The following is a 14029-nucleotide window of genomic DNA, read 5'->3' as shown; positions in this document are numbered from 1 at the left end:
GCGAGACTAAACGGTCGTGCGATGGTTTAGTTTCTGGTATGCGCTCACATTAAGTATATCTCTAATCTCTTCTAGTTCAGTTGAAATTGGAATAATGGATATGAGCAATTTTAAAGTATGATGTCTGTCATTGAGATGAAAAAGGAGATAGTTACTTGAAAAAAGTTGTTATATTTGTAATTACTGTTTCACATTTCCCGTATTCAAAGCTGTTGAATAGTGTCAATGGTTACAGAGCACAGCGTAGCAGAGTACATTCGAGTTTAATCGGGAACGGGAACAAGTGCGAAAGCTCTTTGCAACTTCATGTCAACACTATACACTAAAATAACTGTAATACAAATCATTAATGACCGGTTTCCCAGCTACTTTTAACCATTCTTATATAAAGAACGATGGTAGTAGTTTTAGTTTTTGGAAAACAGTGTAATACAGTGAAGGAAATTAATTTCTTTACCATTCGGTAAAATGTCATATGTAGTTCAAAATGCAAATAAATCAGAAACTTATCATGACAACTTGATAACGTACTAATTATGGACACAGTTTGCTGTATGATGTTCAATTCTAAATGGGGGTAGAGTTTAATTCCTTGACTGCAAAATAGTCAGACAAAAAATGTCATAAAAGATCTAAAATTGTTTAACTGGTTTACTCTAACCTATGGTATATTGAGGTCGTGTTACTCTATCCCCGTGCTGACCCCTTGTACCTCGACCCCTCTAGGAAGCCAGTACCTATGTCCTAGATAACAGACTATCAGCTTGTATTTTGCACATTTTCCAGACCGTGTAATGCACACAAGTAGCTCCTCAAGCGAATAAACCGTAACGCTTGAAACTTGCAAGCTCGGCGTAAAATTGATTTTATGTACACCCTCACAATATTTACACGGTGCGGTAACATCCTGTATAGCTAGTAAACTGGTTCAGCTTTGCCGGTTAGAGGATGCTTTATAAAATTAATTAGCCATACTTGTACATAGTTTAACGGCCTGTAAATATTTCGTAAAACCCTAACTGGGAAAACTAGCTTCAATAAGCCTTGTGCACCGATGACACGATTTTACAATAACAAAATACCGACGTTTTACGACCGATTTTCACTTTTAATACATTGAAACTATTATTTTGTACTTTGTAAATGTAAAGGAACACATCTTTCTAACTAGTCGTTTAATCATATTTTAATTTTCATGATAAATTTATACTAAGGGTTTCCCAAATTGAATGGACAGAAATATAAAACGGCAAATTGTGAAAAATGTGGCTCTTATTTAATCGAATGAATTATCCTTGATCTTAAGTCCTTGAACAGACTATTACTTCTTCATTTGGTCTTTTATTTTTCTTATTACTAAACAACAAAAGTAATTACGGAGTTTCAATTATAATTAACGAACCGTAAATTTATTATTAAACATAAAAATAACTGAAGTTTTAACGTGAGTACGATTTAACAAATACCCCAGTGACTATTCAGAACTGCGAAGTAGTTAAGGAGGACAAAAACGTAACAGCGTAGTACGGTAAAGCATTCCCGTGAATATGCTCTGACGTAAAAGTATGAAACGTTTCACCCCGGTTGAGTCGTAAACGGTATGAATGGAAGCGTCACAAAAACGTACGCACTTCAAAAGAAATACGAACAGTACATTCGAAGTACTTTAGAAGTCAACACGTTTAAACTGATTTGATTAGTCTCTTCTAGTAATATTCCATTTAGAGTAGTTATAAATTTTATTTTAAGTCAAACAATGTAAGGAAAGATAAATAATTCTCAAGATTATTTTTTTATTATTCTATTGTTCTATAAATGCTGTAATTGTTTTTATGTTTCCAGAATTTAATTGTAGTTAATTCTAAATAATAATTTAAAATCTGATTTTTCTGGCCCTTGATTCTAACGTAACTCATCGAAGATCAATAGCCATTACCTTTAACCCAAATTAGAAGAGTTGCCAGTTAAAAACACTTATGAATAGATTATTAAAAATTACATAAAGGAGGTATAATTGCTAACGAGTACGCTTTGAACTGAAGACCGTAATAACTTGCGACTTTCCTTTGTTTATTATTTAAGTAGTTATTTGCCAAGTTGACGCTCCTCGCTCATTAGCAGTTAAAACTTCGAGTTTAATTACGTTACGTTTTCTTAAACTATTAATTGAAAGTCCTATTAAACAAATATTAAGTTACTGTTGATAACAATAAGTGAATGATTTAATTTATTAACTACTAGCTGGTTCCTTGCGACTTCATCCGCATAAAATTATGAAAATTTTATTTTATTGTTTACATTTGTCAAATTATCAATAACAAATGTCAAAATGACTTGACATGACAAACCTTGGCAATCTTGCTTCCTTGATGTTGGCAGCAACTTATGGTCTCTTTCTCACATTAGGGTTTTTATCCAAAATATTTGCCCCCTAAGTTTAATGGCGTGAAAATATTTAGCCGTTAGCGTGGCGTAAGTGTCGGGCGTTTTATTAAAAATAGATTTATTCAAAAATATGCTGTAATTGCTGACATCGTAGGCAACAAAGAAGTATGTGTTAACGCTTTATTATAATAGCATAGATAGATATAATGGCATGGTATTTTTTTAAGGACGTTCTTATTCTCGTTTACCATGAGTTCCTATTTTCCAACCTTTTGTAGACGACGGATAGCCATGTGACTTTTACTTTGCGTCAGCAGGAAAAATCCTTTATGACAAGCAAGAAAACAATATTTTAATAACTACAATGTCATACCAAAGGACAAAGGTAGTATCTCAAATGTTTAAAAATAACTAAGCAAAGTGAATTTTCGAATGAACCAGTGTGTAAAAATAAAGAAAAAACATTGTACATGGAATTGGAAACAGTATGCACAAACTGTGTTAAATTTGGTGCAGTGAAAATTCGCATTCGACAATTTTTGCTCTTCTAAAACCTACAGGTTATTTCCAATTCACTAGATAGGAATTTACAAAATGGTTTTTATCAAATACCAGAAGAGTATAGTTTTTGTCATTCGTGATGACGTAACTGTTTTTTGTTTTTTATATTGTTTGTAGGTTTTACTGTGTTAGCACTTTAAGTATGTGATAAGTAATCCCTTTAATAAAGATTATTTAATTTGCTTATCTCAGATGGAGTTTATGTGTGTATGTAATAAAAGTTTTAGAAATGTACATTATCCTGTTATAGTAATAAAGCTGTCAGAGGTTAACGTAATACATATATTAAAGACATCATCATCATCTCCCCCTGCCTTATCCTACTCCCGTAGGGTCGGCGCGCCGGGTTTTCGTCCAGATATATTAAAATCTTTTAAACTAATAGAAAAAAATCTTTTAAATTAAAATAGACAAACTATGAAACCATTTTTATACGTATAAAATTACCCAACATTGCATCAATTGAATTAATTTAACTATTCAAAAAACATACACTTTAAAGTAAGCAAAAGTGAAGTAAATAAGTTCTTATATAACTTACCCTGAGGCTATGTGGCTTAAGATGGCACAGATCCATAACCTCAACAAAGCCAGTTATCTCTGCTATGTGTAATTTTACTTATCTCTGCGTGTAATTTTACTTTCAGGTTATGGCAACACTTTAATATCTGAACACTAATATGTTACACAAACAGTAACCACTTTGTTAACTTAGTACAAGTCTAGTTAGTAATTTGTTCTTATCAGCATCCTGTTTTAAAAACATTAATATTTATGTAGAAAATTATTTTTACGATCTAATTTTCAACAATAAAACAGTAAATACTTTAGCTAAGTATTGCCCGTAATGTATTTTCTATTACCTAATAAAGTATGCTGACTGTATGTTTATGTTGTCAAAATAAAACATTACAAATATCTTTTATTCTATAAAAATATATTGTCTATACAAGTGTACCTATAAACAAAATAAGACGTGCTTAGAAGTAAAAATTGTCTTACGATTTTTATCTCATCTACCAATTCATACTCTCCATCGCTAAAATCTCCTTTTTGTTCAAGTTATTCCTTATTAGAAAAAAGGGAGAACAAGTTTAAGTTTGGTCGTCCGATACCACACGTTCTTTAGAATAACATCTCTTTACTCCATGTCTCTATTGGAAGTTCATCAACGTCACATTTAACTCAGTACACCCGCTAAATTAGTACTTAAAAGTAATGAACATATTTATAGCTCCTCTCATGGTACAATTGCACTAAAATTCGAACGCTCGCTTCATTCTGCCGCCACTGGCAGAACTGATCTGACGTTCGAACGTTGTAGCTTGTTGGTTCAAAGGCGATGTACGAAGTAATAGATAATGTTTTCTTGGTTACTGGAGGTGCGAGCGGAATTGGTGCGGGAATTGTAAGAGCAGTTTTGGATCGCGGTGCAAAGGTAAAATTTATAAATTTATAATTTTATTTATCTTATTACATCAACACGAGAGGTTAAATCCGTTTAGTTCTTATTGTAATGCTAATAGATGCATATTTTTTGTACTCGTTATAATGTGTGCTCCAAACGTGTTAATTGGTTACGTCGTGAACATGTCTTAAATAAAACTTATTTAATCTTCGTTAATAAGTTGAAATATAAAAAAAAGTGTATTTCCATTTGGTCTTCAACAGTCAAGTATCACGCTGTCTGGTTATTTCGGCAAGCAACCGGTTTAACCACAGTAATAAAACATAAGCAAATTTTGACTCTCTTGAGATAAAATTTTGTAATTTGCAATAACAAATTTCTTGATAAACTCAAGAAATCCAAGTATCTAAACAAGAACCTAATGTTTTATCTAGTTCGACTTTCCTGATTTCGGTCCCAAATGCAACAAAAACTAAGTGTTGAATTGAAGGAAGGAATTCAGAATATTTCGATATTACGCTTAAATAAATAAATACGATATTTTGCAGCATGTCGTCATCTTAGATGTCGACGTCGTTCAAGGAAAGGCACTGGAAAAGGAGCTAAACGACAAACATGGAAAGAATAAGGCGAAATTCATTGAATGTGACATAACAACACAATTGCAAAACGCTTTCGATATTGCGTATAAAGAATATGGTTACATTGATGTTGTTATAAACAATGCAGGGATTATGAATGATGGTCCAAGAGTATATGAAAAAGAAATCGCCGTTAATGTGGTAAGTACACAAAGTCGCAGCCAACAAAAGTGACGTAATACAGAAATGCTCATTATTTTCGTCTGTACCTAAACCGCTTAACACACGTTTTACGGCTTTCTGGTATGTTCGATATATGCACAGAAAGTCTGAACGTGAATACTGACTTGTGGGTCTTATTAACCTCTTCAAATTAAATGAAAATGTGCGAGTACTATTTCAGTTAACAATTGAAATCGCGGCTCAAATTAGAAGTCTCTATTCTAATGCTAATAATTTTGACACAGAGTTAACCTACATTGTCGTTTCAGACTGCATTGATAACGAGCACCCTAAAGGCGTTTGAATGGATGCGCAGAGACAAGAGGGGTAAGGGGGGTACGATTATCAATATTTCGTCTATAGTTGGATTGATACAAACTCCGTTACTACCGATATACAGTGCCACGAAGAGCGCAGTTTTACAATTCAGCAATTGTTTTGGGGTAAGAGACATTTTAGATATTCACCATAATTCATTCGTAAACCATTAAAAAGATATTTAATTAAGATTCAACAAATGTTCCAAAACTGATAATTATTATTTTGACAGAACTTGACCATACACTAATTATTTTCATGTATTAAGAACTTATGGGCTACCGTAAACTGAGACACGTTAATGGAAGGTTCATTACCAATACAGTATTTAGTGATTGAACGACGAGGTGCCCAAGATGGGATTACATTGATGCATAGTACAGTAAAAAAAGTAGATAATAAAAAAATGTTTCTTATGACGTAACGTGCTTTAGTCACAATTGAAATGGGTAATAAATGATTCTAGCATATTTCAATCATACTATAGTGGGCGCTTTATTAACTGGAGCTAAACATAGCCTGGCCCAAATTGTCCAAACTACAATCGCTTACAATAGAACTACCATAATCACTAAACTGAGTTCCGTGTTGTTTGCGATAACCATTAGATAACACACTATTTTTGGATGATACTGAACCAATTGAAACTTCGTCGGAATTAGTTCCTACAAAATTGCTTAAAAATGTAATCCATTCAACATTTGATAAAAATACCATTTCTATGTGGGTTCTTTTCTATTATTTTACTATTTTTAATCGCATTCTTCTATATTATAAGTAAATCGAAATTGATGTTGGTCATACTTCAATGTATAATAGTATGTAACTTTACCTTGCAAAAATTTCTCTAATCGAAGTTCATCGTCCAATACCGCTTGAGCAATAAATGATTCCATATTCCATCTACCGTTATTTAAAAGGAAACGACGTTTTTAAATTGGCGGTTGGCGGAGCGAGTTGTAGAGTTGATTTCTAAATCTGGTGATCGAAGTTAAATTGTCCAAAAAGGTCATTATAAAACTTATTGTTTACATTTCTCTCTCATTGTTTACCTACTGTTGGACATAGGCCTTCCCCAATCTTACTAATATTATAAATGCGATTTAGATGGTTTGATGGATGTTTGTTAGAGTTTGTAGCCTAAAGGGCTGAACGGATCTCGATGAAATTTGACATAGATATAGAGCATAATCTGGAAGAACACATAGGCTGTTCGCTTTTGTTTTTTTTTCCACGGGGACGGAGTCGCGTGTCAAAATTAGTTGTTTATATTTGCAAGATTGGTGTAATGCACATTTGTCATGTTTTGAAATGAAATGTTGGTCTAAGCATCTCTTAATTTCTGCGCCATAGCAATAGATATTTCAAATATCGGCGCAAGCGCAGTCATTATGTACAACGCGAGATAATAATGCGATGTGAACATCGAATTAAGAATTTCAACACTTTTTAATATCATAGTTCAATGAACTATTACTTTTACTACTACTGTGTAGGCGTAATATGCAATTCCATCCCAGAGTATTGGATGCCTGATTTTTTTTTTAAATATTTGTCTTTTGTTTTTTGGATGTGTACCCCACACATCACGAATGAATAAGATACGAAATGAGTATATTAGAGGGAGTTTGAGTTTAACCTCAGTGGTAGAGAAGGTAAGCAGTAGAGGTTTGCTTGGTATGGGCATGTTAGATGAGGGATGAATCGCATGTTACAAGAACGTTAATTATGAGTATGGAAGGGTACCGGTAGAGGTAGACCTAGAAAGCGATGGATGGATTGCGTGAAAGGTGACGTGAAAAAAGGAGTGATGACAGAAGACGTATGATAGAGTTATGTGGAGGACAAAGCCTGTTGCGTCGACAGTACGGGAGTAGGATAAGGAGAAAGATGATGATGTTTGTCTTTTGTTTTTTCCAGATGGAGCAAAATTTCAAAGTATTCGGAGTTCGTGTTGTAACTGTATGCTTCGGTTGTACCGACACCTCACTATTGGATCCTCAAAAACTTGGTGGTTTCATAAAAGATATCGATGAAAACATAACGATCGGTATAAACAAACTGCCTCTGCAAAGGTATTATTATTTGCATATTGATTTATTGTATTTTCTACCCTATTAATATCTGATTTAAGGTTTATTTCATGTCAAACGATATTTATGCTCTGAACTAGGATAACATTTTTTTTTATTTGTTTACGCTTGCAATCTTTTAAAGTGTTTTGTTAATTGTGGCATTGAAAAGTGAAACACAAAAATTTAAGTACACAACACCCAACAAGTTACGCATTCAAATGTTCGCATTGTAATACATTACAGTGTGCAGTCTGCGATCGAAGGATTACTAACCGCGTACAGTCATGGTAACAGCGGAAGCACTTGGCTCGTGACCTCAAACAGGCCGGCTGAAGAAATAACGGAAAATGTTAAAAATGCATACAAAACGTTAAGTCAGGGAGTATTCTGAAAGGTCGTTAGAATGTACAAAGGATTATGTTGTTTTTAAGAAACATTAAATGCAGTAGCTTCTTTGAACATTTATCGTTGTGCCGATTTTATTAACACTTTCGGTGCTGCTGTGATTTTCCAATCCTGTGGTACAAGGCGTTTTAAACCTGGTCATAAAACTATTATTATGTCAGTACAGGGCTTATTAAACCCTATAATGTTTAAGAACTTAAATAATTTTTTGCTTTATGTAATTTTTTATTTTGTTTTTGAGCGGGTTTCGAAATATGAATATATGGTGTCCAATGGTACTAATTTCCTTTAATAATAAAATAGAAAAAACAAGCTACGCGCACTGTTGTATCATATAAACAAGGTGTTTTAGACCTGGTATCGCACTCAATGTGTTAAGATTCTGCTATAGTTTAAATAAAATATGTATGTGATGTAAAAAACGTAAATTTTAACAACTATTTTTGTATTAACGATATTTATTAAATTTGAATTGTTTTCAGACGTGCATTTCCAAAAAAATATGTCGATAAGATTATAATAAAGTGCTATTGACTATCTAATTAATTTATTAATAAGTAGGACAAAAATATAATAAAGGTGATACAATTAAAGTATGTTTTCGTCCGTTTTTTTTTAGTTTTGTTTTAATTTTTTTTACACTGTTGTCATTTATTTACGTCCTTATCTCGAATGTTATCCGTTTTGTCGGTCATTGACCTTTACAAAATATTAAACAAAAAAATGTCTAACCGTATTCAGTATTGCCCAGACATCGTTTGGTGATAATGTTAGATATTAAAAACAAAGTGATAATAATAACTGGCGGAGCCAATGGAATCGGAGCAGCTACTGTTGAAATATTCTTAGAAAATGGGGCAAAGGTTAGATTATTGTTTATTTTGCATTGTACACAATGGAAACCTACTCGTATGACTAGAATCAGATGTTTATTGACAACTCTATATTATGGTGACTCTTTTTTTATAATAAAAGGGGGCAAATGAGCGGCGAGATCACCGAGGTAGTCAACGACGCCCATGGACATCCGTAAAACCAGAGGAACTACAGTTGCGATGCCGGCCTTTGAGGAAATTATAGGCTCGCTTCTTAAAGGAACCTAAGTCGTATTGGTTTGGAAATACCGCCGAGGACAGACCGTTCCTTTTCAATGCACTAACAAAAACTTAATTATCCTAGATTTTAAAGGAGAATGAGAATTATACCATACCGTTTAACGTGATTTTTATATTTCTCTAGTAGAAACAGTTATTGGAAAACAAGATAATCGTCATTCAAACATTAGGATAAATATATCCACAAATACCTATTAGTGTAACGTTTACTCATTGTGTGATATCTTAGGAAGTATAGTCAAACAATAAATTTGTTCTACTTCATAGCAGGTAGCGGTATTGGACATCGGTGCTAACTCCTTATTCAAACTGGAAGAAAAATTAAGCCAAAAATTCGATAAAAGTAAAGTGAAATTTATAAAATGTGACGTAACTAAAGACAATGAACTCTATGAAGCATTTGATTCAGTTCAGAAAGAAAACGATCAAATAGACGTTGTTATTAACAATGCTGCTATAGGTCAAGAAACGATGGACAGTTATAAAAAACTTATTGAAGTTAATTATGTAAGTAAATCCCTGATTTATTGTACAGTTATACATATAATAAAATTGAAGTATCTGTAATATCAAAAGAAAAATTCCACATTTCGGGAAGGTGATGTATTTGCATTGCTGATAACGAAAATCGCATTTAAAATTTTTTTGTCTGTCTGTCAGTAAGCCGCGTTTGTTTCGGGTAATCCCCGAAACGGCTGGGCCAATTTCGACCGGACTTTTACTGAAAGGTAACTGACTTAGACGGGTATATTATAGGCTACTTTTTATCTAAATATTTCCTGGACGAAGTCGCGGGCAACAGCTAGTCCTAAATAAAATTCAACAAAATTAAAAGTTTGTAAAAGAATCGCAAACAGACACAGCAAATATAATATTTAACATTTAACAGTTCTGAAATAACAGGCGCATAATTTGTATTGTGTAGTAATCATTGGGTTTTTTTTCCGTTATTTTCAGACAGCACTAGTTACGAGTACTCTAAAAGCTTTAAAAGTAATGAGAAAGGATACTGGCGGCAAAGGAGGGACAATAATAAATATTTCCTCTGTCGCGGCTTTAGATCAACCGTCTCCGAGTTACTTTATTTATTGCGGCAGTAAAAGTGCGGTACTTCAGTTCAGTAATTGTATTGGTGTGAGTATTATAAAATTATTTACAACGTTTTCAACTTTCATACTACGCAACTTTAATACAAATTGCGACATCTTTGGTAAGACGGTCACGCCTGTGATCAGTATATCCGTTTTGTTTATATTTCTTTGAACGTATTGAAAAAAAATCTATAAATTCGATTAAAATCTTGTCTTATCCTAGACAGAAAAAGCATATTTGTATATTATAATTGAAAACATTTCACAGAAGCAAGAATATTATTCAATAACTGGAGTAAGAGTGTTAACTATATGCTTTGGTGCTACCAATTCAGACATGATACCAAATATGAGAAGTTTCGACCCAATCGTCGATGAAAAAAAGGACTCTATCAGCAACAACTTTCCCAGTCAAACGTATGTCATGTTATTTTACATAAATTTTTAAAACCAAGCAACGCGTAATCGCGATATAAAACCAATATTCGTTCTCGGGCTATTTTTTATTATCTGCGGTATAAATTAATTCTTATCAATCTGGTGCAAATTTATCGTAGAAAAAAGTTTTTAGGATCGATGATTCGTCCAAATACCTAATTAAAAAAATAATCGAATTCAAATAATTTAATTGAAAATCGTAAATGGATTTCGATAAAACTGTGTTCGACTTTAAAAATGACAAACGTGTTTTTTTTTATTTCAGCGTGAGGTCAGCAGCTGAGGGTATGGCCCAAGTTTATCAGCATGGTACCAGTGGAGATACCTGGCTTGTTAACAACAATAAACCTGCTATAAACATAACTGAAAAAGTTAAAAAAGCTCACCATATTTTATCTGAAGACTTATTTTCCTGACTTGTTCATTATATTGTGAAAAAAAATTAACAATTTTTCCTGTCGCATTATGAAACAAAGTTGCATAGACACTATTTGTTTTGATTTTTTTTGGATCAAGCGCTCCACGACAAGTTAAAAAAGCTCACCTTATCTTATATCTGTTGTATAGCTATACAATAATTATAACACCAAATACTTGCTGAAGAAGTAACATATTTCAGATATTCACTTCATAGTATGTTTATTTATTAGATAAACTTTAGCTAACACTTAAACTAAAAAATATGACACAAAAATGTTGCATTATCAACTGTAAATATATATATTTTTTTTATAATTTTATTTTTTTTTTATAATACGAGGTGGCAAACGAGCAAGCGTGACCTGAATCCACCGAAATGGAAAGCGACCGTTGCCCATAAACATCCGCTATTGTAGATGCGTTGCCTACCCTAATTGACGGAGGAGGAGACGCACATAAAGAGGACATTTTCCCTTCCTATGCATCTCCTTCACCGTCCAATCCACTTTTTCCTCCCATCCTTTCCTCTTAAGAAAAGGGTGGAAAGGAAAAGGGACTAAAATTAGGCCTCCGGCACCATACTCATCAGACGAAACGCGGAGTTGCTTCCACTTCACGCCTGTTTTCTGTGTGGTCGTGGTATTACACCGGGCGAGCCGGCCCATTCGTGCAAAGATGTAAAAGCGGGCTCTACCACTGTTAAAAAATATTATGTTAAAATATTATAGAGTCGATGTTTTTTTGTCTCCAAAAAACAAAGCTAAACATCCTTTGTTCTATACAAAAACGTACGATTAAAATGCGATTTTTTAATAACAGTTGTCAGTGATAATAACGAAATCGTATGAAATGTTTACGAATTTTATCTTATCCAAGAGATAAGGCACGTAGTCAATTGCTTATGCAATATCGGTTATTGAATCTGAAAGCAATATTCGCATTTAGTTTGACATTTTTATCTACATGTTTTGTACGTTTTTATGTTTCCGAATATATAAAAAATACGTTACAAAAAGCTATCTGTAGCATGTTTAAAGAACTGCTATTAAATTAAATATGGAAGAAAATTTTATTTTTGAAGGCAAAGTGGTTGTAGTGACTGGAGGTGCTACTGGCATTGGTGCTGGATTGATCCGGAGTATATTGTCACACAATGCTAGGGTGAGTTTAATTCCTCTACAAGTGCTAAAGAAGTCTTATGCGTCAATATCCTGGTGAGCACAATTTTCTGTACATTACCGTGGTTAAGACTTTATTTTGTTAGCTAATTAACTGGCACAAACCATTTTAATTTGTGAGAATGAGATACAAATGTGCACTATTAAAAGTAAACAAATTTCATATTTTAAAATTGATGATTGTTAATAGGATTTTTTTTTTCAGCATGTCACATTTCTCGACCTGGCGGAACGTGAAAGCGAAGCTTTAGAGAGAGAGCTTAAGAATAAATTCGGTACACTGAAAGTTATGTTCATAAAATGTGACGTATCCGATGAAAAACAAATGAACGAAGCTTACAACAAGGTGCTAGATAAATTTCACAGGCTCGATATAGTCATAAACAATGCAGCAATCCTCAGCGCTGAAGAGAATTTGTACAAGAGAATGGTTGACGTAAACTTTGTAAGTACAATGCTTTTTTCAATTGTTAAGTATTTTGGAAGGCGATCGACAATTTTCAATACTAGTATTTTACTAGAGGAAGAAGCACAGTATGGACATCTTAAGATCTAAATGTTTTATATTAAGAAGGATCTTTATCTACCGTAGACCTTAATTTCTTAAGCATTTGCTTACATTTTTCAGTATGCTGTTATATCCAGTACTTTAAGAGCCTTAACTACAATGGCTGTAGATAGAGGAGGATCAGGCGGGGTCATCCTCAACGTATCTTCTATGCTGGCTCTTACACCCAGTGAAAATTTTGCAGTATATTCTGCTACTAAGGCAGCTGTTCTACAGTTTACAAATAGTATTGCTGTAAGTTTGACTAACATTTTGTCTCTGTTATAGTATTATACATAAAAAAGTTATGAGGGTTACCGTATCAAATATTTTTATTCTGAAACAAAGCCCCGGTAATCTTATTAACTCGTGCATGTACTAAACTTTGTAGCTATACTCAACCTTCTGTTTAAATTAGTTTCTCTCTAACTTTCAGATCAATAAATCTTACTCCAAATCAGAAGTTCGGGTATTGTCAGTTTGTCTCGGACCAACCGACACAGCGATCCTCCACAAACACAACTCGGAACTTTTCGACAAAGGCTGCACGCAATGTTTTACTTCGCGAGTTCCAGAAAGACAGAGGTAACCTTACCAGAAAAGTTTAACGTGCGTACGTGCGTGCGTGCGCACACCTGAGACTATGGCTCGCTTTGATTGCTCTTTAGTTATTAAACTAAACAGTTGAATTGGCTGCAAGACAATCGACAAAAGCACAACAGTTGTGCGATACTTTAGTTAAAGGTGAGCGCACGCTCTTTAGATTATAATTTTACTATATTCAATTCAAGATATTATTTCAAAGCTAGTAAAACGGCAACCTTAAAAAAATACACCTATTTTTTTGGGAAAGTCAAGATAAAGGTAAAGAGTGAAAGTTGCGTCGCAATTTTAAAGTTGTACCATTTTATTATTTCCAGGGTTGAGTCAGCTGTTAAAGGTATAATTGACGTAATAAAGAAAGCAGATAATGGCTCAACGTGGATAATAGCTGGTAATAAGCCTCCTGTAGACATTACCGTAAGCGTCAGGGAGGGACTTCAAAATCGTTGCAACGACACCGGAATATCGTAATGTTACTTTTAATTTTTTTTATATTTTCCTAAAAATGTAAAAGATATTTTTAATAATAAAATTGTTTTAAATTTGTTTATTTTCGGTCTTTATGTAAACCTTTTCTCACTTCTATAAGGATGTCCTGTGCTTATGGAAAATCAGTGTTGGAATTTCATTTGAAAGCCTGATTCCCTAATACTTACAAGAAAGGAATTATTGAAAAGAACAA

At 33.4% G+C, this 14029-nt stretch overlaps 1 protein-coding gene across 1 annotated transcript; it reads left to right on the top strand.

Annotated features, from left to right (window-relative positions):
* Positions 1 to 4169: 4169 nt before the first annotated feature.
* On the top strand, positions 4170 to 14027 carry LOC106103727 (peroxisomal hydratase-dehydrogenase-epimerase-like). Its single transcript, XM_013283575.1, has 17 exons — positions 4170 to 4384; positions 4903 to 5136; positions 5427 to 5600; positions 7396 to 7550; positions 7794 to 7939; positions 8697 to 8818; positions 9338 to 9577; positions 10028 to 10204; positions 10430 to 10578; positions 10865 to 11012; positions 11839 to 11861; positions 12057 to 12180; positions 12403 to 12642; positions 12826 to 12999; positions 13181 to 13329; positions 13665 to 13814; positions 13937 to 14027. Exons 1-17 carry the CDS (start codon positions 4289 to 4291, stop codon positions 13986 to 13988), a joined length of 2553 nt encoding a protein of 850 aa, XP_013139029.1. The 5' UTR covers positions 4170 to 4288; the 3' UTR covers positions 13989 to 14027.
* Positions 14028 to 14029: the final 2 nt, after the last annotated feature.

Source organism: Papilio polytes, unplaced genomic scaffold (assembly GCF_000836215.1).
Source record: "Papilio polytes unplaced genomic scaffold, Ppol_1.0 DF824270.1, whole genome shotgun sequence".
NCBI classification, from domain to species: Eukaryota; Metazoa; Arthropoda; class Insecta; order Lepidoptera; family Papilionidae; genus Papilio; species Papilio polytes.
Note: the sequence above shows the minus strand (reverse complement) of the source record. Positions and strands in the feature narration are given on the sequence as shown.

Bases quoted from the DNA above. Each gene is read 5' to 3' on its own strand.
- LOC106103727 (XM_013283575.1), top strand. From the start codon at position 4,289: ATGTACGAAGTAATAGATAATGTTTTCTTGGTTACTGGAGGTGCGAGC. The intron at 11,862-12,056 runs GTATGAAATGTT...GCATGTTTAAAG, and splicing joins TCAGTGATAATAACGAAATC to AACTGCTATTAAATTAAATA. The intron at 13,815-13,936 runs GTAATGTTACTT...CACTTCTATAAG, and splicing joins TGCAACGACACCGGAATATC to GATGTCCTGTGCTTATGGAA.